Source organism: Elaeis guineensis, chromosome 16 (assembly GCF_000442705.2).
Source record: "Elaeis guineensis isolate ETL-2024a chromosome 16, EG11, whole genome shotgun sequence".
NCBI lineage: Eukaryota > Viridiplantae > Streptophyta > Magnoliopsida > Arecales > Arecaceae > Elaeis > Elaeis guineensis.
In genome coordinates, this window is record NC_026008.2 from 36,090,135 (window position 1) to 36,116,233 (window position 26,099).

The 26,099-nt window shown below is 41.1% G+C and overlaps 1 protein-coding gene across 1 annotated transcript; it reads right to left on the reverse strand.

Annotated features, from left to right (window-relative positions):
- Nucleotides 1-403: 403 nt before the first annotated feature.
- On the reverse strand, nucleotides 404-25,505 carry LOC105059513 (vesicle-associated protein 1-2). The gene is made up of 8 exons (XM_010942835.4): nucleotides 25,214-25,505; nucleotides 25,004-25,074; nucleotides 24,792-24,873; nucleotides 24,549-24,664; nucleotides 24,264-24,431; nucleotides 24,115-24,156; nucleotides 17,225-17,302; nucleotides 404-827 (listed from the first exon to the last, which is right to left on the reverse strand). The coding sequence occupies exons 1-8, from the start codon at nucleotides 25,263-25,265 to the stop codon at nucleotides 720-722; spliced, it is 717 nt and encodes a 238-aa protein (XP_010941137.1). The 5' UTR covers nucleotides 25,266-25,505; the 3' UTR covers nucleotides 404-719.
- Between the last annotated feature and the right edge of the window lie 594 nt (nucleotides 25,506-26,099).

Sequence of the window (26,099 nt, forward strand, 5' to 3'; positions counted from 1 at the left end):
TCTCCAGACAGAAGAGGAATCAATCACTTGTACCACGTCCCACTCGGTGATGAACTTTGCCCGTTCCTCTCTGTTCACTTGGTCTTTGAGGGCATATTTGACTGGAAAATAACTGACAGCGCCAAAGACACACGGTTACCGCCTAAACAATCATGCTTGGAGCCAAACGGCAACATAACTAGTTACACGTCTTCCAAGAAGAGGGGTTTAGTGAAAGATGTTCTTTATAATGGCATCCCTCCTTGACAAAATCTGGAATGCGGTGAAGAATAATCAAATTTATTCATTACCAAGACCATCAAGTTGTGATTTGTAATTTGCTCAGGTCAAAATACAGGAATCTCCAGCTTAAGCGCATGACTGGGATTGATGGTAAGCAGATAGCAAGATCCATTCTAGACTCTAGAAGAAATTGTGGCTTTGCCACGAAGAAAGATACTTTATGATGTATAATAATGTTCTGGAAATTTGAAGCACTGAATTCCTTACCATTCCCATCCAGATGGCAAAAAGAGCATAACTTACAAAAGATTGCAACTCAAAATGGCTTGGTAGATCACAAATTACATGTACTGAGTTACAAGCAGGGAATCGCTGAACCATGAACTTTTCAGCAGTGTGTTCTAAATTCTACAAACAGCTAACACACAATCAGATCATCTCATTTCATTTTGCCTTTCCAGTTAGGAATGGCCAACAGGATGAAAACCCTAGAGAAATTATGTCTTCACAAGATAGCCGAGAAGGATTCCAAGCACGGCAACAATAACCACGAACATGAAGGAGAAGCCACCAGGCTGTTTGCTGACTTCGCGCCTCATAAGCTCCTGCACATTATGGACAAACCGCCGCAAAACACCTTTAAAACAACCGCGAAAAGCAGGAGGGAGAAAAAGATTTAAAAGAAAAAAGGGGCATGCAAAGTAAAGCCAACTGCAGTGTTATTTAGCAAGTACAACTTCCACTTTAGATTCATTATATTCAAAATTGAATACGTATGTGGTGTCTTAACTTATAGCCATAATATCTTTTATAACAAACAGGTAAGAGCCATAGAGGCTATTCCAAAGAAGGGAAAAAAGTTATTCAATTTGTTATTTCAAAAATGACATCCAAGAAATGACATTTGGCAGCACATCCAGACCTATCAATTCCAGTCCAGCAAAGATATATCCTTCACTACTTGCAAAGCATGTCTGGCACTCTTCTGGGGTTTGGAGTCAGCAGATCAAGCGTAATATTCTGGCATACATTAACAATGACTTGCTCTATGGCCATTTTGTTTGTCATCTCATTTGTTTTTACTTCGAAGGGTGTGATATAAGGAAATATTCACTCAGTACTCTAGACTCAAGGTCCTGCCATGCTATTTGCAGATCAAAGCTAGTGGATGCACCAGCTATCTCACCACTATATAACGTACACCAAATATTGTATTTGGATTTTTCCACCTTTAGATAGACATCTTTAAGCAAATCATGAGGCAAAGAGCATCTGACCAGAGACTTGAAAAGGCTCCATCATGCAATTGGTAATATAAAATGTATAGACATTCCCTTTAGAATCTTATAACACCTCCCAAAATGGATGGGATGGCCTTATATTTCCTATTAAGTCCCCATTCTAGTTGATTCGATTATTGCAACATCAAGACTGATTGAAAAAGTTCATGAAAATTCAGCTTTAAATAATAATAGGCGTTGTCCAGCTGCGAAGCCTCATCTCTAAACGCAAATTTGGTTGTCCAAAAAAGGCAACTACATTGATCAACAAAGGCAAAAAGCAACTTCATATTCAGAACATCTATGATCTCACTAATACTATCACCAAGGGAATAGGGTGCAAGCAGATCAGGTAGGCCCAAACTTGACCCAATCTCAACCCAACCCATACACAAATTTCAAACGCGTGCCAATTTCCAAATAAAGACTTGAAGTCATTGAATGAGTGCAGATCTACCGGAAATAGACTTAATTTGCTTTAATGAAAATAGCCCCAATAAAAGATTAGTGTGGATCTACCAGTCAGACCCAATAAAAGATTAGGTTCAAATAGTGGGTTTATCCCTTAAACTTGGACCTGACAGAGCCCCAAAGAAATCAAAGATCCAACCTGACTTGACCAACTAGAGCATCATTGTTGTAGGACCTAGTAGAGAAAACCAAAGATGGCGAAACTGTCCTGAACCAGATGGTACACCCTGGAATATACAGTGCCTGCCCAGTATCAGAACAATATGAGCTTTTCAAAATGGGAGAGGGGGTGCATCAGGCCGAACCAACCGGTTCTGCCCAGTTTTAAGCAATACTAACCTGGCACACGCCAATTTGCTAGGGCCAAACATATCCCCACCTTATAAAACCCTCAATCCCGTTCCCCATCCCAGCCCTAGATCCTGATTCCCCAATCCCTCTTTTTCTCTCCTCGCTTGTCTCTGTCCGATCTCGATGCCACCACCATTGATCCCCCTCAACCTCTTGACCTCGAAGCCGACCCCACCGAGCTCACCTTTACTGTCACTGGTTACTTCCACCATTTCACCACTATCATGGTTGTGCTTGGAGGTATCAATGCCATCAATCTCCACCAACTCCACCACATAGACCACCATGTGGGAATTCTCTCTCTCTCTCTCTCATCCCTAACATCAGTAATGCCATCCTTGCGACCAATACATGCATAGAAAGTCCTAACAAAAATCTAGCTCACTATCTAGTTTTCAAAGTAGGGCAGAAAAGGAAATTTTGACTGTTAAAATCAAATAAGAATTCAGATAAACTTTGGGTTGCATTTGGTAGCTGGCAATCTATCCAGATTACTGGCAATTTAAAGGGAACCCCACTGGATTATTGCGTTTGGTACGTTTTCTAGATGATAATCTGGATCACCGTGGCAATCCAGATTACCTCCCAGAAGGTAATCCGGATTACCTAAGAGAAGGGTGGCTATCCAAATTACTAAATATTTGGTAATTTGACAATGAAATATTTGAACGAAACTACCTTCATCAAACAAATAAACTAAACCCCTTTTTCCCTCTTTCCATTATGTGAAGCCGCTCATGCTGTTGCCTCCAAGCCCTAGCCACCAAAATCTCCAACTCTCACCTCGCCTTCGGTCGACTCGCTGCCTTTCAACTCATCGCCAGTGACAGCTCTTCGGCCGGGGGTCGGGTGCAGTGGCTAGGGCAGCGGGGGCAGCTGGAGTGCGGTGCTGGAGGCGCGACGAGCGGGGGGTGGGGTGCAAGGGACCGATGGGGTGGGTGAGGGAGGCGGCACGGGTGGGTGAGGGCGGCGATGGAGGCGGCCGCCAGCGGTGCAGGGTGCAGGTTCGCCAGGGAGGCCAAGGGCGGTGCGTGAAGGTGAGAGGAGGCACGGATGGCCAGGGGGCGATACCGGAGGCGCAACAGGTGGGGTGTCGTAGGGGATAGGGTGCGCGGAGCAGTCGAGCGCCGCTAGGGGGAGAGGGAGGGAGGGGTGTGGCATGCGAGGGAAGGAGAAAGAAAGAGAAAAAAATAAAAAAATAAAAATAAAAGTAATAAAAATAATAATAAGTATTAAAAATAATAAAAAATTTCTTTCATATTTTTTCATACTAATAATAATAATAGGCACCGAATCATCTATTTTGATAATAGATAATTTTTATCATTAAAAAATTAAATAAATAGTTTAATTATTTTTAAATTTTAATATATCGAAAAAAATTTAAGTTTTTTAATATATATCACATAAATTGTTCTGGCTAAGGATTTGGATCACTGGTTCTACTAAATATATATTAAAATACTAAACTAATAATTTAATTTAACGATATTTTTGAAAATTTGATGTTATATTACTAGTAATTCAATTATTATACCAAATATGTCAATCAAAATTCTCAATAATTTTACTGCAACATTACCTACGTATATCAAATATAGTAATCAACATTACTGATAATTTAATAGTGGCAATCTATCTTGCAGGTAATCTAGATTACCTTTTAAGATTGCCTGGTGATGCACCAAACGCAACCTTGCTGATATCCAAATAAAGAGGAACAACTAGAAAAGATTTTTTATTTTTGGATTTTAGGAATTAGCAGATCAGTTCAATATTGATCCCCAATCAAATAAGTCACATCGCATGCAGATTTCAGAATACGATGAGTTACTTTAAGATCCAGACAAAATGAGGAAAAAGAATGCAAAATCATATATCTAAATTGAAATCTATTTCTGAGCATTAGCAAAAAGATCAAATAAGATGAACTTTAAGATTAACATGCAAGTAAGATAAGCACAGCAACAAATTCTGCAGAGCAACATGTAGAAGCATTACAGCAGAAATAGACAGAGATCATAAATGAATTATGGATAAAGCAGATAAGACATAATTAGATAGAAAGAGAGATGAACACCAAGATGACCTAAACTTCTCGTTCCATGAAATAAACAATGTACATTTATTTTATGCAATACCAGAGGCCCTTTTACTCTTTGTGACTTCTCCGAATAAATTAGGACTCTTCAAATTGGAGAGTAAATCTCCTAGAAAAATCATCAACTTACGCAATTATTCAAGTCCACTTGAGATCCCAAAATTTAGGATCTAAACATCCTATGCCATTAACTAACCCAGCTTGGACTCCTAAAAAGAAACAAAAGAGGAAGATTTCAAGCAAAGGATCATTGTTCACAGTACTGAAGAATGAAGCATGCCTAATAGTCAATCTTCTTTTTTTTCTATTAAACGAATACTTCCTTAAACAGCCCTACAGTAAAATAAAGACAAAACTCAAGAACAAAACCAATATTGGATTATTGAAGTAAAATATCCCAAAGAACATTTCTGCATCACCCTTTATTTATGAAAAAACTCCACAGAACCCGATTAGTTGGCTGTTTAGAGAGCATGTGTCTCCCAGTTTGAAAATGGCAAAGTTATGAAAAAAGGTTTCAAAAAACTAGTTATGTTATATTGGAATATCTTAAGAAAATCATTCCATGCACTAAGATTCAGGGTTCGCCGTACCAGGCCGAACCACCCGGTACGGGGCGTATCGAGCCGGACCGGTGCTCAAACGGTCCGGTTCGGATCTTTTTTCCGAGAAACACCCCGAACCGGTACCGAACCGAGCGGTTCGGTCCGGTTCGCTTCCATACCGTCCAAAACCGAACGGTATGGTCCGATTCGGCGTGAACCGAACCGTACCGACACCCCATGTGCCAAAAGTGACGAGGAGGGAGGGGGGGTCGGAGATCACATGTATAAAGGAACCTGTTACCCTGCTTTGCAGTTCTCTGAGATGTCTCAGAGAACTCCCGAGAGTCCGAAGGTCTCAACGAAACCGTTGAGACCTCCGAAAAATTAGAAAAAAAGAAAAAAAAACTCCGTCAAATTGCAAGAGTGGTTCGAGGAGAGGCTGATCTTTGATCGGAGGTAAGACAATGTGCTATTTTCTTAGTAAATATTTTTTTTTAATTTTTGTTGTTAAAAATAGGATAAGAATGAAAAAGAATGAAAATAAGAGAAAATCATCCCAAAATCTTGTGATTGTGGGATGATTTAATTATATGTGATAGATCTTTGGAAGATCTACACGATGACACCAAAATTGTTAATTTTTGTTAATTATATATTTTTTAAATATTTTTAAATATTTATTTATTTAAAAATTAAAAAAAATTAAATTTTAGGAAAAAAATCAGAGTTTGAGAATCATGTTTAGAATGATTCAAACTACTTAAATCTAATTTCTAATTTTTTTCAAATATTTAAAATTAAAAAATTATTTTTTTAATTATTTAAATTTAAAATTTTAATTATAAAATAAAAAATATATAAAAATAGTGTTATATTTTAATTAATTTTAAAATATTATTTGAAGCATATAACATATTTATTTTAAATTTATAAATTTTAAAATAATTATTAAAATTATTTTAAAATTATATATAATTATTTTAATTATCGTTAAACTATCGTGTTTTGTTATACTTGCATATATTTATAAGAAAAAAATTTAGAGCATGACGTTCGTTCGTTTTAATTAATCAGGTATTTTATAGTATATATTTATTTATATAAAATTATTAAAAAAATAAAAAATCAGTGTTAGTTTTGAAATTGAGAATAATGTTTAGAATGATTCAAAATAATTGAAATATTTGAATCTAACTTGAGATTTTTTTGAAATTTTTTTTTGTAAACATTTAAATAGTAAAAAATATTATCAAATAAAAAATATATGTAATTAGTGTTATATTACAGGTAATTCGAAATAATTAGTATTTTGTTATATCTGCAGAAATGAGTAAGAATAAAGATCAAGAGCGTGACATCAATTGCGATCATGACGAGATGCTCTCGGCTCGGCATCATTGGAGATGCAAATGGTGCAACACAGAGTTCAAGGAAGGAGTGACTAGGTTGAAGCAGCATCTAGCTGGTAGTTATCCTGATGTGTCGATGTGTCGGAAATGTCCGTAAGAGATCCGACAATTGATGAAAAAGCACTTTGCTGATTCGAAAGCAGCGAAGGAAAGGGCAAAGCAGAAAAAGACCGAAGTAGACCGTCGAGCTGCAGAGCCACCTTCTTATCACTCTAGAGAGTCAGAGGAAGCTTCTGCTCCAGATGATGAGGAGGCACAGATTGAGGCTGCCATTCATGCGAGCTTGGCGGATCAGTACCAGTAGGAGGAGATGGCCCGGTTCAGAGACCGATTCGGACCATCATGCTACGAATCAGGATCTGGATCAGCAACTGGTAGGAAAAAATTCGAGTTCAGGAGGACTACTTCAGTCAGAGAGCCTGGTGGTAGGAGCAGATGCAGCATGTCTTCTTTGTTGAGAGCTTTTGGCAGTAGGAGGAGGTCCTCCAGAGATATTCCAGCATGAGCCAGCATTCAGGATTTGGATCCACATGCTTTGCCCAGCAAGGATTCAAAGCAGCAGAGAATTGACAGTATGCTGAAAAAAGATAAGAAGAAGGATATATGGCGAGCTATTGGATCATGGTTTCATTTCAGCCATATTCCAGCAAATGCAGCAGCCAATCCTTACTACCGATCTGCTATTTCAGCCATAGAGGCTGCCGGCCAGGATGTAGATCCTTCAGGATCTAAAGACATCTATGGTCAGCTTCTTGACAGCAATAAAGAGGATCTGCAGAGATGGATTGCTTCTTATAAAAATAAATGGCCTACATACGGTCTGACAGTGATGTGTGATGGTTGGACAGGTCCTACTAGACAGAGCATCATTAATTTTTTGACATACTGTGATGGAAAAATATTTTTTTACAAATCAATCGATGCTTCAGATAAGATGCACGATGCCACATATATCCTTGATCTGATGGAAGAGGTGATTGATTCAGTGGGTGAGCAGCATGTCGTGCAGGTCATCACAGATAACGAACCACAATATAAGGCTACTGGAGAGTTGCTGATGGAGCAGCGAACGCAGATATACTGGACCTCATGTGCTACACATTGCATTGATCTTATATTGATGGATATCGAAAAGATTCGCAAGGTGCAGCAGGTAGTGGAGATTGCCCAGACCATTACTAGATTCATCTACAACCACACATGGGTTCTTTCATTGATGCGGACGTATACTGGGAGGGAGATCTTACGACCGGATATCGCACGGTTTGCTACCAACTACATAGCACTTGATAGTCTTCTTCAGAAGAAAACAGCCCTACGTCAGATGTTTGTCAGTGCCGAGTGACAGAAGAGCAGATATGCGAGGGCCGGCACTGATGGAAGTCATGTGGAGACTTGGTGACGAGTCAGTCATTTTGACAGCGAGCTGAGAAGATAGTGAAGGCTATCAAGCCTTTATATGACCGTGGACAGCGAGAGATACCCCCAGATGGACTTCCTATATTACATGATGGAGAGGACAAAGAAACAGATCAGTGAGAATGATCCCAAGCATGCTCAAAAATTCATTAACATTATTGAGCGCCATTGTGTCACGGGGTGAGTGTTTTCTTACCCAAACACCCGTGCGGCGCCCCAGCATGCCACACACCAAGGCCAGCCCTCTCGAGTCCTTTCCTCGGACATACCAATAAGCACGCAGCAGTCCAGCCACATAGCCAAGCTTGCACCTCTATGCCCTTGCCTGGCAACACTGTTGTACTGAATACAGATGACACCCTCAAGTGCCCATAAGCAATCCGACCCCTCGAATCAACTGCAATGCTCATGCGCACCTCCGTGCCATAACAAGTCTCTTCCCAAGAGTGCTCCGCAGCTCAACACCTCTGTGTCAACTCTAAGGCTTTGCCCCTCAAGCCAAGCACTGCTCATCCCAGATATCTTGATCCTCAACATACCCTCGTGCCAAGACATAACCACTGTGTCACTGATCCGCAACCCACCAAGCTGCCCTTCAGTACTACACATATCAAATCCACATAGCACGACCATGCAATGCCACCACTATGCATGAGGCCCGGGCAAACCCATCTTTGATGCAGCTCAGCTAAACTACCAAGCTGACATGACCTGCAGCTCCCCCAAGCTACAGATGATCGTACAAATTCGAGTCCTCTGGGGTTTGACTATCCAAGCTTCCCCCACAAACTCTTGTGCCACGATCCCGGTCTTGCATCCTTGATATGCCTTTCCATCCCTGGTCATATCGCTTTACAATATTCATGGCCTGCTCGCCCATCACTGTGCATTATCATGATCCTGGGGATACATTACCGCACCACCCAATATCTTAGGTCCACAGCCTACTCACACATTGAGCACTGCCACGATATCGGCATCCAAGTCTGCCCCATCAAGTAAATATCTTCGACCGGATGATAAATGCATCAAGCTGTCCTCTCCTCGGCATGACCCTCTTGGCCATCCATGATCCTTGGCCCAGCTCCAAGGCACATATTCCGACCGATATATCATAAGCCTGACTTGTTCTCCACGACCGACCGGTTCCCGTGGATCCCTGTGAGACATCACCTTGTGATGCTCACAAGACTTGCCTGTTTGGGTAGGCCACACCCTTGCCCGACTAGCCCTCTATCGCCTCTTCGCTCCACTACAGAGATCAAGAACGCATAGAGTAGTCTAGACAAACCCCTCAAGGATAAAACCTCGAGATATCCCCTTCCCACACAATGTGGCCAGCTCGTCCAACCAACATTGCCCCAAATACCTCCACATGAGATCATTCGGGCGTGGCACCACCATTGCCCAAATAACTGTGCCACGGCGGACCCGTCTCCTACAAGCCTGGGGGAGTCGGGTACGCGGCCAAAGCTCCGCGCCCCTCCTCAAACCAAGAGGAATCCTTGAGTATCCACATATATCATGGCGGACCACCACCATTCCAAATATCACGCATCCCGAGCCCCCCCGATATCATGCCACGGCCATGCCGCTCCTTGGCGAACCATTGCTCCCTCACTATCCCAGCAAGGCATCCCCCTAAATCTCACCCTGGGGGTTCCAAATGATCGAGTAGCATTGCAAATTTTTGCCAAGCCAAATCCTTCGCAGCACCGTGCCACACCCATGCCGGCACCCCCTGCGACATGCCTGCGGATAAGACCCTGACAATTCTCCCCCACTCAAGCTGTCGACGTCCTCGTCGACGTCCAAGCTACTACTTGACCATTAGTCACCACAGCCAAATTTCCACTGCAGTAACTAAAAATATGGTTCTTCAAGTCAGAGACCCACGGTCTTGATGTCCTTGATCCTTTCTCCACCACTGAGAATCCATCATCCCCATCACACTGACTCCTCCACAGAACCAAACCGCTACAAAATCCAGCACCAACCTCTGCTTTTATCCTCTTCCAATGGTCTTTTAACCTTCAATTACATAGCATTCCTCGGACTCTTCCAAGGCTTAACTCTCGATTGCCCCAATCTAAGAGCGGCCACTGCATTCTCTAAGCTTGCTGCAGTCCTCTGACCATCAACATAACTGAAAACTTTGTGGCACCCCTCAAACTCTTCCGAGACTTTACTCTCGACCTTCTCAATCTAAGAGCTGCCATTGCCTCCATCAATGCAAAGATCCATTGTCAGAAACACAAAATGTCACTCCTTGAACTCTGTCCAAGGCTTACCTCCTACCCACCAGTCTCGAAGTGGCCCATCACATGAGTCTCCTCTGGCAACTCACCTCCAAACGCCTGGTCTTGCAACATACCCACCTTGCAGTCTTGTGGTAATTCCGACCTTTTCCATTCAACACCAAGACTTCGGACCCTACCACACTGCACTGATGCCAAGTACTCACAAGTTGCCTCCATAATTCTGCGCTGTCCCATACCAACACAGATCCATGGCTGCTTCCAAGCGGGATCCTGATATCCGATCAAAGCCACTTTCCACTTTGCTCAAGTGTCTAGACAATCCAGTCTTCACTCTGAGCACCAATTGTCTGTCTCTACAGAACCATTTGTCCATGCTGTTTCCTGCGATCCCCAACTCGACTGTTTTTATGTCTTGACTCTGAGTCTGTAATGCCAATGCAAGGCTACCCCTCTGGCCTGCCTCACTCTTACGACTCTAGTGCATCGACACCCATTTGCCTCGACATTAGGGCCTTGTAATACCTCACAGCATGATCACCTCATGGCGAACCCAGCCAACATTAAACAACCTTCGTGCCTCATCTCCTACACCCTGACATCACATGCCTGTATAGCGAGAAGACACCTTCAGCCAAATATCTGCCTCTAGTACCTCGGCTTACCAACGCCTTCACCCTGAGAGCAGTTCCATTAAGCCAAATATCTGCCTCTAGTACGTCGGTTTACCAACGCCTTCACCCTGAGAGCAGTTTTACTAAGCCAAATATCTGCCTCTAGTACCTCGGCTTACCAACGCCTTCATCCTGAGAGCAGTTCCATTAAGTTCAATTGATATCTCATACCATTCAAGTGCTTCAGCTTCACAATCATCCACACAAGAGATGGCTCTTTCCAATGTTCCCATATCTTGTGCAACTGAGTCCCATGACTTTCCAAGTTCTCGTCTCAGCTTGCACTTTTAAAATGAGTGCTACATCATTCCCTGCACTATAGATAACCCAAGTACCTCAGTCTATTTGCCCAGCTCTGCCTCTTTGGAGATTCTAGTCCCTCGAGATGCTCTGCCTTGCAACTTTTGCATGCAGCCCAAGTGCTTTAGCATTCATGAGCACTCTTCACCCTGAATTCCTTTTCCTCAGTCACGAACTGGTAGACTTTCACATTCACGGGCCTCCATCCACTAGTGCCATTGATGAGCAACCCTTTTTCATTCAGCACTGAGCACATTGTCCTGCAACATGCTCCCCCACTCTGAGTCGTTGACACCCACAACAAACTCAGCATCCAGTTCCTCTGAACTTAGACTTCAAATTCATATTGCTTTGGATACCCCCGTATCTGCAACCAAAATATGCAACTTGATACCACACGTATCAGAAGCTAACATCAAGCACAACGTCGACCATCGACTTAGCCAACCTGGCTCTGATACCACTTGTCACGGGGTGAGTGTTTTCTTATCCAAACACCCGTGCGGCGCCCCAGCATGCCACACACCAAGGCCAGCCCTCTCGAGTCCTTTCCTCGGACATACCAATAAGCACGCAGCAGTCCAGCCACATAGCCAAGCTTGCACCTCTATGCCCTTGCCTGGCAACACTGTTGTACTGAATACAGATGACACCCTCAAGTGCCCATAAGCAATCCGACCCCTCGAATCAACTGCAATGCTCATGCGCACCTCCGTGCCATAACAAGTCTCTTCTCAAGAGTGCTCCGCAGCTCAACACCTCTGTGTCAACTCTAAGGCTTTGCCCCTCAAGCCAAGCACTGCTCATCCCAGATATCTTGATCCTCAACATACCCTCGTGCCAAGACATAACCACTGTGTCACTGATCCGCAACCCACCAAGCTGCCCTTCAGTACTACACATATCAAATCCACATAGCACGACCATGCAATGCCACCACTATGCATGAGGCCCGGGCAAACCCATCTTTGATGCAGCTCAGCTAAACTACCAAGCTGACATGACCTGCAGCTCCCCCAAGCTACAGATGATCGTACACATTCGAGTCCTCTGGGGTTTGACTATCCAAGCTTCCCCCACAAACTCTTGTGCCACGATCCCGGTCTTGCATCCTTGATATGCCTTTCCATCCCTGGTCATATCGCTTTACAATATTCATGGCCTGCTCGCCCATCACTGTGCATTATCATGATCCTGGGGATACATTACCGCACCACCCAATATCTTAGGTCCACAGCCTACTCACACATTGAGCACTGCCACGATATCGGCATCCAAGTCTGCCCCATCAAGTAAATATCTTCGACCGGATGATAAATGCATCAAGCTGTCCTCTCCTCGGCATGACCCTCTTGGCCATCCATGATCCTTGGCCCAGCTCCAAGGCACATATTCCGACCGATATATCATAAGCCTGACTTGTTCTCCACGACCGACCGGTTCCCGTGGATCCCTGTGAGACATCACCTTGTGATGCTCACAAGACTTGCCTATTTGGGTAGGCCACACCCTTGCCCGACTAGCCCTCTATCGCCTCTTCGCTCCACTACAGAGATCAAGAACGCATAGAGTAGTCTAGACAAACCCCTCAAGGATAAAACCTCGAGATATCCCCTTCCCACACAATGTGGCCAGCTCGTCCAACCAACATTGCCCCAAATACCTCCACATGAGATCATTCGGGCGTGGCACCACCATTGCCCAAACAACTGTGCCACGGCGAACCCGTCTCCTACGGGCCTGGGGGAGTCGGGTACGCGGCCAAAGCTCCGCGCCCCTCCTCAAACCAAGAGGAATCCTTGAGTATCCACATATATCATGGCGGACCACCACCATTCCAAATATCACGCGTCCCGAGCCCCCCGATATCATGCCACGGCCATGCCGCTCCTTGGCGAACCATTGCTCCCTCACTATCCCAGCAAGGCATCCCCCTAAATCTCACCCTGGGGGTTCCAAATGATCGAGTAGCATTGCAAATTTTTGCCAAGCCAAATCCTTCGCAGCACCGTGCCACACCCATGCCGGCACCCCCTGCGACATGCCTGCGGATAAGACCCTGACAATTGGGACTATCAGATGGGCAAAGATTTGCATCTAGCTGGTAAGTTTGGATTCAAGAATGTTTTAAAATATTTTTTCGAAGCATGAAAATAAAATTGTGCTTAATCAGTCTTGAAATTTATCTGCAGCTTATTACTTGAATCCGAGATTTCAGTATACTATTTCGAGAATAGATATAGATAGCGAACTTCTTGCTGCTCTTCGCAATGTCATATATAAGATGGTACCCGATCCAGAAATCGCATCGTTGTGTCTGCAAGAGGTATGCTAGTTTAAAACAGATATAATTATTCAACTGAATTCGATCTGATATATTTATAAATAATAAATATATTTTATTTCAGACAAAATAGTTTAAAGAGAGATCAGACAGTTTTGGAATCCCATCAGCTGTTGTAAGCAAAAGGCAGATGAATTCAGGTAAATTACATATCAATAATGAGCGATGTAGATTGATATGTAATTTTGCTTAATAATATCATCAAATTTGATATATAATTTTGCTTTTGTAGCTGAATGGTGGATTCATTTTGTAACGTCAGCAGAAAATTTGAGACATATGGCTGTCCGTATTCTTTCTCAGACGGTCTCTGCTAGTGGCTGTGAGCGTAATTGGTCCACTTTCGCCCTTATACACAGCAAACAGAGAAATCGTCTCACACAAAAATGCCTCGACAATCTTGTATATGTTCACTACAATCTGAGATTGAGGCTAAAATGTATTCAGGAGGAAGTTCAGTTGAAGTACACTGATCCGACGCTGGATGATTATACCGACGAGGATGACGATCCGATCATCGGATGGCTTGCAAATCAGCAGTAGGAGCCAGAGCTTGATGAGCCAGGATCCCCTCCACGACCAGCCAGTGTGATGGCAAGGGAGATCAGGGTGGATCCAGGACAATGGGCAGAAAAAAATATTCCACATAGGGTTCCAGCTGATCAGCCACAGTCTGAAGGGACACAAGGGACTCATTCATCACATGACTCGCTATCCGATACATCTTCCCAGAGATTCGAACGAGAGATGTATAGATGTTCCTCCCGGCAGCCAGCAAGAAGGCATCCATCCTCCCAATCACAGGAAACTCAGTCACAGAGGGGCACAAGGGGGGGAAAGGAAAAGACAGTTGCACGTGCACCACTTTCGAGAGTACAGGAGCGATCTGGTTCAAATACGGACACCAGAGAGAGTGATGATGATACTGATAGTAGTAGCCATGGATCTGATGATCAGGGAGGAACTAGAGAACAGGAGACCACCGTTTATGAGACATAGCCACAGGGTGATATTCGATTCACCGGTGAGTCTCAGTTTACGCATGTCACACAGGATAGGGATCATGATGGACGAGTCGGTAGAGATCGTGGGGAGCCGATTTCATATAGACGACGGGCTCTTAGAGGTCGTCCAGCACATGATGCAGCTGCGGACGATCTTGCACGTGGAGTAGGATCCATGGATGTATCTGAATCATCCTCGCATTATGGATCCTATTATCCACAGCCACCTTATGATCCATATGCATATGGTGCATCCGAGGCATCATCTTTTAGTGCTTACTACCCGATGCAGCCTGGAGCAGCTCCAGGATCAGATTTTGCTACTGGCATATTTGGATGGGCTCCTCCACAACCGTACCATCATCTCGAGGATACTTCTCAGAGTCAGAAGTTTAGCGAGAGGTCTGAGATGTCTTACAATCCAGAGAGGATGACTTATGGGATGATGAATATTCGAGAGTACGGTGCAGCTTGGCTAGAGGGTTGGACTGATGTCCCTTCAGACTTTGTTGATGATCCAGATATCTATGAGCGTCACAGACACTCGATAAGAAATTAAATACAGAGTACATCTTAAGGTTCGTATATCAGTTATTGCACTTTGTACTTAAATATTTAGATACATTTTAATGCGTATTTTATATATTTTTTCTTTAGTTTTAAAATGACATAGTTGAAATATAATGTAAATAAATATATGTTTGAAATTTTGGATCAAGTCTTTGTACCGCAACCTAACTCCAAATGGAACCCAAATATGTCAATAATATGCAATATAATGCCATATTGAGGTTATATTTATCAATTATTAACTTTAAAAATAAAAAAAAAATAAAAATCGAAAAAAATTTTGTACCGATACCGGACCGATACGCCAGGGCATACCGTGTGTCAGTACGGTACGATACCGGTACCGTACCATACCGGTTCGGTACCGGCACGCCGTCCGGTACCGGTACAGCAAACCTTGCAAAGATTGATTCATGTACATCCCATGTAATAGCCTTTATTATTGTTCCAAGATCTAAAAAGAAAAGTCATACATAACTCTGCCTAGTTTTCAACCCAACTTCACCTTTTGAAGTCAATGAGTCGTCAAAATCAGTATAACTTCATTCTTGAAGAAATTATACCTCAAAACCCACCTGTAAATTCATTAGTTCACTAGTAATAATAGTTCAAGAAAAGGAGTGATTACAAACTCCAAAATGTATAAATGCTCATTGTTGCACAAAGTCTCGTGCTTAAGGAAAATAATAAACTCATAGTTCCATTTGGAAAAATAGCTTCCATGTGGTTTAGTGTTTCCCCTATCAAGGCTGCAGTGGGTCACAAGCAGCCAAAATCATCATTACATTTTGTTCAACATGTTATTTCTGCACCACCCAGTAGTCAAGAGCTATATATCCTCTCTTACTTAAGCATCTAGGTATTTGGTCAAAGAATCCATCAGATGGACCTTGTTGGAATTGTTCAAAACCAAGATTTCCTGTACCGGTACCGGTGGCCGGATCGGCCGGCCAGCCGGCGGTACGATACGGCACGCCTCCATTCCGTTCCGAACCGAGACGAACCGATGAAGGAAATCGGGAAAGAAAAAGAGAGAGAAATAGAGAGAGAGAGAGGGAGGAAGGAAGAAAAAGAAGAAAGGGGATCCGCCGGAGGGGCTGTCGGAGGCCCTCCGACGGACAGCCGTTGCCGTCGAGCGGCGGAACGGCCTCCCGCAGCTCCGCGCGGGGAACAGGGGCGATCCGCTCCTGTTTCTCGATTTTTTTTTAAAAAAACTTTTTCAAAATGAAGTCGGCAAGTGGTTTGCCGACTTAATTAAGTGAAGTCGGCAAACCACTTGCCGACTTCATTTTGAAAAAGCTTTTTAAAAAAAAATTTCGAGAAACAGGGGCGATCCACCCCTGTTCCCCGTGCGGAGCCGCGGGAGGCCGTTCCGCCACCCGACGGCCACGGCTGCCCGCCGGAGGGCCTCCGACGGCCCCTCCGGCGGATCCCCTTCCTTATTTTTCTTCCTTCCTCCCTCTCTCTCTCTATTTCCCTCTCTTCCTCTCTTTTTCTTCCCGACAACAGTATGTACCATTTTGCATGCTGGAACCGTCTCAGTTCCCCGCCAGGACGGTTCGGCACGCCCCATACCAGGCGATTCGGCTTGGTATGGCAAACCCTGTTCAAAACACTACCACCCTAATACAATCCAAATAGCATCATTATTCATTACTGAAACTTGACCCCACAAGCTCTCATAAGTAAAACATAATCCTCAGTTTTATACAAATAGCTAATCGAATTATACAAGAGTAATTATTCAATGATTATTCCTTGTTTAATTTAAACTTCAAAAATTACCTGTTAATTTTTACTTATAAGCTCCTAAGAAGATTGTCGTGTTGATTACCATTTGCTCTGTTTCTCCTAAGCAACTTGCTGACCTAGCGGCATGGATTTTAACTTGATACAAGATTTAAAAAGCTGAAGGTGACGAAAGTGGATAATGATCATGTAAAAAGAAAAATAATGTCTGATGCTATAACTGAACTCAAATAAGAAAGAAGCCTAGAAAACTTGAAATCACCACCAGAATGGAAGCATCAGTATAGATATTCAGCAAAATAAACACATTGTCTAAAATATCTAAAGAAAATTACATTAATTTATTTTGTCATATGTGTGTGTGTGTGTGAAGTATATATATATATTATATGTCACATTGATTTCAATTTTATGCGATATGCGTTCGGTTCACTAGCATGCCTCACCCTATACGGCCGAAAATGATCTAGTCATCAAACAGGACAATAATAGTTTTCCAGAGTATAATTCATGATATGGCTCCCTACCAACTCCTGTCGAAGTTTATTGTTCTGTTGAACAGCAGCATTCTTCTCGTCAGTCAACCTTGAAATCAAAGGTGTTGCCTGAACATAGAGTACAATAAATAAAAAAGATTTTACAATGTTACACAACAGGGCAGAAGACTGAGCATGCTCTAAACTAGATAGTAGCCAGAATGTTATTATATCATGAGTCTTGTGTATAAACTGCATGAACACTAAATTGCATTGAAGATCAAGGTCACCAAGTCATAACAAATTGAAATTGGCTGGGAGACTGTGTTCTAACAGGACATCAGAGTAAAGATACTAAAAGCAAGAAATAAATGAAGAGACAACAATCAATCATGCAAATATGCAGCTCATTCTGTTAGATGACTTTACAAGACATATGTAAACTAAGTTGTTTCATTGCAAAAAATGTGTTTTAATATGAATAAGTAATCTTGAGGTGGTCAATCTCCCTAATGTCTTGTTTGCAATTATTCTTCAGCACATGTTTCCTAATAGAAGACACATATTACCTGAGGCTATGGTTTGGCACCTCTTTGATTTTATTGTTATTTTTCTTTCCTTATATTTTGACAAGTCATGTAAATTAAGAAAAATATAATATTTTTCAGTACATCTCTTTTTTAAAAAAAAAAATCAAGTTTGGCCTTCAAAGTTGTTTTTGTTCATAGATTGCGCAACCAAGTATTCCACTACAACTAAAAAAAGGCAGCCCAATGCACGAGGTTCCCACCATCGCGGTCTAGAGAGGATCTCGGATGTACGCAGCCTTATCAACCCCCTCCCTGCATGCGCACATGCGAAGAGGCTGTTTCAAACCTTACCGTTGCATCAGGGCTCACCCTTAGTTATTCCCCTACAACTCCTTTGGGGAATATCTGGTTTTGTCCCATCAGGATGGAGGCACATGCAAGAAAAACATGGACTGGATACCGAGATATTACAAAAACACTGTAGAACATGCTTAGAATAAAAAAGAAACAAAACAGCAAGTCACCAGTACCAAGAAACTACTTACATAAACAGTGAAGAACATGCTCACATAAAACAGAAACATCAGCAAATAAGTGGCATCAATTTCCATAAGGTTTTCCTCTAGTCTTCAATGTCCCATATGTTCCTTTATCTCTCCCTTTCCTGATTTGAACATTTACTTGTTACCCCATTCTACTCGCAAATTGGTATTGCATTCGTTTGCCAAAGCATCTATATCTTGAAACCTCCATATATGCACCTCTAAAATACTATAGAATTACAAATGAACAGGTAAGAGTAGACATGCTGCAACTAGTGGTTATATAGAACCAGATCAAGTCCTTCTGCACACATCTATCCATCGTCTTATCTTAAAGGCCAAGCCACTACACATGTTTCTTGTCTAAGACATTCAACTTACACCATCATGTAGAAAATAGTTCATATGTTTCAGTCTTCATTTTTCCACATATTTTACATCAATGGGCACAAAATATTGACATTATATATGTGACTCAAAAGTTTTTTGAAAATATCATCAGGAAAATGGTTATATAGAAAATGTTAGTAACTGATATACATAGGATAAGCACTGCAAATAGGTCATATTGAGTTGGGATCACACGTCATGCAAACCCAACTTGACAAGCCAAATGGGGTTAACTTCGGTCCTTGTTTGTTTGACAGGTTACATGAAGATCTAAGAACAAATTCTTGATTTGATTTTAAAGAGGTCTCAGTTAAATCTTCTAAATTTTTTTATTTTCTTTGAAATTTATTTCTAATATTTTTGAGCACTACCTTAATATAAAATAGTTATATGAACAGAAACTATCATATTTATAAATAGAAAGCTTGCATTTACAATAAATTCTGTTTTTTCTTAGGATTCTCAAAAGCTACAACATTCAACAGCATGGAGCTTTGATGATCTTAAATTTTGATGTTTTTGATTTATAAGCAACAGATTGCATATTTAATAAAACTGATAGACGGTATGCCAATATGAAACATATGTCTTAGTGAATAAGTTTTTTTTAAATAAAAAACAGGGGGCACATGCAACTTGTTACAGTAACTTTGGGTGGGGTTAACAGTTCAGAATTGACCATATCCAAGCGCAGCTCTATAAGCTTACCAGATTAGTTTTAGGTATCTAAATCTAATTATTTCCAAACATCAAGTTCAATTGTGAGACTTTAAGCCCTCCATCAAGAGTCTAAGTACTTGATAAGCAATATAAATAAACCATGGGACGTGGCTGTCCTAGCTTTTCAATAAAATAGGACATGGGCATCACATCCCATCCCAACACTTAGGACAGGGGCTGTTTCAAGATATGTTGATCGGAATGCTAGGACAATGGCAGGACGGTCCTATCGTGACACTAAAGATGGTACCCCCTCCCAGTATCCCATGAGATGCCCCACCAGAGCTTGAGTCCTTGATCAAATAGACAGACCATGGCTTTGGATAACCTGCATGACGTAATCTTCTACTAACACTTAGTCCTAGCATATTGAATTATAGATATAGTTTCACATAGCAGGTAACAAATTAATTATTGATCAACCTGTGTCCTAAAGACTTCAAATACTGAATCTCTCGAAAGTGAATGTAGAAGTTGAAGGAGGGCTGTAGGCAAGATACTACAAAAGAGAGCAAAAATATCAATTGGGATCAAGAACTAATCTATAACATGTACACAATCTATGAGATAAATTTGAAACCTCACAACCTCGATGCAAGTATAAGAAACCCACTATATTTCTATATGATGAAATATGTCTTGGATCCTAATGAAATATATTCTTAAAAGACTGGTTCAATACGTGCATCAAATAGCCCTAACATTCAACACATTGCATTAGCACTACCATTACATTTGGATCAACAGGTCCCTGCCATTTCTTTTTGTAGGCCCATACATGAAAGGCAATGGCATTCATTGACCAGTAAAGAATAAGCGACAAGGTATTCAATTTCCTTTATATTAGTGAAAGACATGCATATATTATAAGAATATAGCTCTTATTCAATTTCCTTTAATAGCAGCAAGGTATTCATCATATGATCAATCTATGCTATAATTTTGACTCTCATGCAATTGGTACATCCCAATGACACGTAGGTATCATCATATATGCCAATCTGTTACAAGATTCAGAATCATGACCCAGTCAAACCAAATCATCAGGCACAACAATTGGTGCAAGTATCCTCTTATAAGAAATATTTGCGTACGTGTGCTGCAGAACTGTATACATAAAATTTATGTAAGATTTCAAGAAATCCATTTGGCAAGGCAGGCTAAAGAAACAAAGGTCATAGGAGTCCTTGATTTTATTTTTAAAAACCTAAATAATGATTAATAGCCTAATATTGCATGTTATGACTTAAGCATCACCGATATATCAACCTGAACAGTCTAAATGTGAAACATCAAGTAACAGTAGGTATTCGAAGTTTACATAACTATAATAACAAGGACTATCCCTTGCTTCATGATATCATGTTTGTTTCATAGTGGTTAATAGCTCAAATTTGTGTACATAATTCAAACAGACTTAAATTGCCTAACTTCTTTTTCCACATATTAATGAACAAGATTTCTAGAGTATATAATGAGAAAATGAGAGTTCACTCTTTATAATTACATTTAATGTTCATGCATTCGGTCAAGAATCTTAGTATTATATATCATACTTATGCCAAGAAGGCATTAATATTGTGCAGAACACCAGCTACATAGCAGCATAATAAAATAACAGCACGGAATACTCCTACTCCTTGCACCATGCTGCTTTTAGTAGTGAAGTAGCAATACTTTCAACAAGATCGGAGAATATGCTCTGCACATGAGGGGAAAAAAATGGATGGGAGAAAGCATAGTTTGTGGGAGGCTGTGCACCAAGGTATGCTGAACCGATACTGCCAGCCGATATCGGCAGTATGATTTTGTACCGTATCGAACCGACGAAGATGACCCGAACCGGAAGAAGAAAAAGAGAGAAAGAGAGAGAAATAGAAAGAGAGAAGGAGGAAGAAAGAAAAAGAGGGCGGGGAAGGAGCCGGCGGGGCCGCCGGAGGGCACAGTCCGCGCGTGCAGCGCCGCGGGCATGAAACAGGGGCGCCCCTGTTTCACGATTTTTTAAAAAAGATAGTTTTAAGTGAAGCAGGCAAATAGTTTGCCGGCTTCATGATTTTTATTTTTTTTTTTAAAAAAATCCATTAAGTCGGCAACATAGTTGCCGACTTCATGAGTTTAAAACAAAAAAAAAAATTCGAAACAGACCGTCTGTTTCAAAAAAGAAGAAAGGGGCGGAGCCGCGGAGGGACTCCACCCGCGCCACCGCCCTCAGGCCGTCGACGTCGGCTCGCCGGCCATCGGGGGCCTCGCGACGGAGGCACCGTCCGTCCGGTAGGTTCCTCCCCCCTCCGAGCACTCTCTCTCTCTTTCTCACTCTCTTGAAAGCCCTATCAGGCGATACGGGGCTCGGAAGCCCTCCGACGGCCGCAGCTGGCCACCGCCGGCCTCCGACGGCTCCCACCTCCCTCCCTCTCCTCCTCTCTCTCTTTTTCTCACTTTTTCTTTTTTTTTTCCTTCCATACCGTCAGTGTACCGAATTTATTGGCCAAATCATGCCGGTTCCCCACCAGTCCGGTATGATACGGGGTGTACCGGCCAGTTTGGCACGGTATGGCAAACGCTGCTGTGCACCTTTTTTGACATTTAAGGAGTACATGGTCTCAGCTTTGGACTCCTTCGAAGCACAAAACACCTCTAGCACATTGCTGGACACTCTAAATAGAGCAATTTGACCTCAATCTATTATAGATCAATTGCTATGATTTCATTTACAAATTCAGTTTTTCCAATCTTTAGTAGTTTACTTTTGTTTAATCTTTTTTACTGAAACGTGCTTCCTCTAAGAAATAAAGATTAGAGGGAAAAAAAGAATATGCAACCCAAGGTGTGTCAATTGTGAACTGTTTTTTATATATATTTTGAAGTCGGCTACAGAGAATCTGGTGATAAACTCAGTATTCTGCCCAGACAATCCTTCTAGCATTAACATAGTAGATAAAACAAACAATTAGAGGCTTAAAATTTAATTCCAAAAAAAAAAGGGGAAAACCCACATAATCACTAAAGACACTAAGATATACTATAAACAACATGCAAAATCAAATGGTACAATCAATAAACAAACAATGAAAAGCAAGTTAACAACAAAATGAACCCATGTCATCATGTACCTACTCTACTTCACAACATATTGCATTGACATACTATGATACAACCTGATATCTTTCATATCATAAGGTATAAATAAATAATGCAGCCCTTCCTGCAAATATTTCATACTACTACCTTCACAAAATGGCATTAGTGATGGAGTCATTTTCCCCTTTCTGTATTCATACTAACAATGCCACATAGGGCCTTTAAGTTTTGGTTTGTCTTTTTTCCTTTGTCCCCATTGTCACCCTTTATAGGAAAGATTTTTTTTTTTTTTGATTTCTACTCATTTTCACGGTTGAAACCACCCATTACATGCTTTCTCACATTTAATAATATAATTTCTTTAACACATCCTCATGATGATCATTCATATTTCCTATCAATCAACTATCCTCCAAAAGAAAGTCAGGTAACCAGAAGATCATTCATTTGCCAATCCGCTTCATGAAACTAGTTCCTTATAAAAATCTTATCATGTTGGTCCACTTCATAAAGGATACTGGTTGAGTAATTATAATCACTGTTTCTGATCTTTTATCATATAGCTTATAGCCTTACTAATCGCTGACATTAGTTCAAAGTTTGGTACCTCATTTGAGATTTTTCTCATCAATTTTCATTAATGAATAATAGTCTCAGACACAATTGATCAGCTCCCCACATAATGGATCTCCAAACAACTGGACTTTTCAACTTCATAGACCACATAGGCCTTGCGAACATCAAACACAATCCATGCAGTGATTGAATTTAATCTTGGTTCCCTCCTCATCAACCATTCTCTAAGAACCAGACTGTGAACATACCAAAAAACCAACTTTCCAACTTCAGAAAAACAGATACACAGCACTTCACATAACATACTACATGCTAGCACAAGATGTAACAACATATAGCTATGTTTTCTCTTTGTTTCAGTAGTCAAGAAACTAAAAGTGAAACGTTGTTGGCTTAAAGCTTTACATTCAAGGTAAAAAAAAAAAAAATCATATATCTAGTTGACAATATTTGTTAGCTAATAATCTTAAATTAATGAAATATTTAATTAATCTATTAAATTCCTCACCCAGTAACAGATTCACTTTTGAATTTATTAACCTACTCTAAGCAATAAATTGAAATAGAAACAGCATTTGCTGCCTTGGGCAGTGATTTCAGATCTGATAAAAAAAAATTATACAACAAAACAAATGCATACCTGCATAAAAAGTAAACAACTAAAAGGCTTCCATTTGGTAGACACTACCCATCCATATCTTCACAGTTCACAACACAACACCAACAGTATACAATTCCAAATTATTCTTGGTGTGTGAAAATATGCATGTATGACCATGGATAACTTTAAATGCTGTATTTTTACCATCATATAGTTATATTATAGTTTGTGAGATAAAGCATAAGTACTAAACCTTGCATCTGTATGTTGAAATAAGAAGATGCAGATTCAACTGGATGCAAGTAGGATCAAAGAGAACAAAAACAAGAACATACATTAACAGATGGAATACAACAAAATAAGAGCAAAACTATCCTTGCTTTGTATCCAAAGTTCCAATACTAATAGTAGTCTCTAAGTTCCAACAGGCCGATAGGATTCAAAATCCAAAAAAATATCCTTGAATTGATATGTATTTTAAGAATAAGCTCCACACAATCTCACCTCTGAAGATTTTTCTCGAGGCTCAATCTGCTCCCTTGATTCCTGTAACCATTACACAATCAAGTAAATTACCCCCCTTATTTATAAGGCAAGCACAAAATTTTTAACAAGAAAAATGTAATTATAACCCAAAGATCCCAAAAACTCACAGCAGAAACATATTCTCTGGTTGTCATATTAGCATTGTCTGATATAGAAGGCCTAGGTGATGAACCCTCCTCAGATTCCTCAGGAACTGGTGAAGGTGGTGCAGCTGGAGACACGTATACAACCCGCAATTTGACCTCGTCCACCATATTACCAGACTCTTTAGAGAACTAAACAACACCCGATTCCATGCATCAACATCGAGATTGGATTCCAGAAAAACCAGACAATTTCTAGCCTCTAACTAATTAGTCTCAGAGAGTGCACAACAAGGAGAGAGGAGGCACCATTTCCGGTGTAATGTCCTTCACAGTAGCACCAGGGCTTGCGACAACGCTCTGAACAAGAAATTTGTCCTTGCATTGCATGTCGGGAGGAGCCTCCCGCTGTGCTTGCATAGTAACTGAAGCAAAAAAAGGTCATAATGATACCAATGCATCGATGACGATGACAACGATCAATTAAATATATAAAACTGAAAATTTTCCAAGAAAAAGATCATTTAGCAAATTCCGAGATGAAATCCATACCGATGACATCGCATGTTTGTCGAGGCAAGACTATTCCAGTGTTTGGCCGCACACAATACTTCTTCGGGCTCGTAGTCTTGACCTAAAACAAGAACAGCATTCCCAAAAAATACAAAAACAAAAAAAGAAAAAGGAACATTTTTCCATTTTCTAGGGCTTCAAGATTACAAAATTTCTCATTGATTACAAGCAAAAAGATTGGAGATGAATACTTTGAAGGCAACGTAGTCATCAGTCTTGTTGGATAGCAGAAGAGAGCACGAGATCTGCTTCTTTAATTCGACTGCTCAAACCAAACCAAACCAACCACACGAAAGAATCAAGAAAAAGCATAGCAATAACCGAAACCCTAGAAAATATCTGGATCGAAGAGAATTCTGCAGAGCGGACCGAGAAGATGGGAAGAGGAGAAGAGATATTACAACGGAATTTTAGCTCGAGGGGCTCGATGCCGAGCAGCTCGCCCGCGCTCATGATCTCGAGATCGATCTCTGGCTTTGGGTTTTCGGCGCCGCGGAAACACAGAACGAAAGAGAGACAGAAAGAGGGAGGGAGAGGCAGGCGAAGGAATCAGGGGGGGTGGGGGGGAGGAGCGGAGAGAGAGAAGGAGCGGAGAGAAAGGTGGGAATCCGCGTTTATAGCAGAAGAGGTGGTGGAGGCGTCGCGCCGGGTGGGGGTGAAATGTGGAAGCCGCCGCCAAAGAGTTTTCCCCTCTTTTTATTTTTAATAATGGTTTCCTTTTCGTTTGCTATTTTTAGATCGGGTCTCTAGATGGCAAAGTTCGCGTCTCACGCACACGAGTTACATTGAAAATTTTGGAAGTTTCAATTCATGATAGGATGGTTCTAAAAGTTCGCGGATGGTATCCCATGGAAGGATCCTACTTCAAATTCAAATCTATAATTTTTTTTTTTGGTAGAACAAATCTATGATATTTGAATCTTTACAAATATGCACATCTTTAACGGGTACCCTTCCCTAAATTTTTATTGGTGTCGTATTTCATGAGAATTGTTGATGCAAAAACATCAACAAACACAACGAGACATGAGGATTTTGTATCAATAATTCATTCATAACTCCTATACTACTAATTTTATGCTTATAGATTATTGACTATGCTGCTAGTTTTATGCAAAGATTTTTTTTTATCAGAACATTAAGAAAGTCATATTATCCACGTCACCAACTTGCACTTATGAAATTGATGACTTTTCCCTTAATATTTAAAGCCTACTTGAATAATATTAATTCGGATCTCTTATAGTATATATTTTGCATCATCTAAACCATACAACATTAGATAGT

Excerpts from the sequence above, each read along its gene's own strand:
- LOC105059513 (XM_010942835.4), bottom strand. The coding sequence starts at position 25,265 with ATGAGCGCGGGCGAGCTGCTCGGCATCGAGCCCCTCGAGCTAAAATTC. Across the intron at positions 24,874-25,003 it reads ATGACTACGTTGCCTTCAAA|GTCAAGACTACGAGCCCGAA; the intron begins GTATTCATCTCC and ends TTCTTGTTTTAG. Across the intron at positions 24,432-24,548 it reads AGGACATTACACCGGAAATG|TTCTCTAAAGAGTCTGGTAA; the intron begins GTGCCTCCTCTC and ends GGTGTTGTTTAG.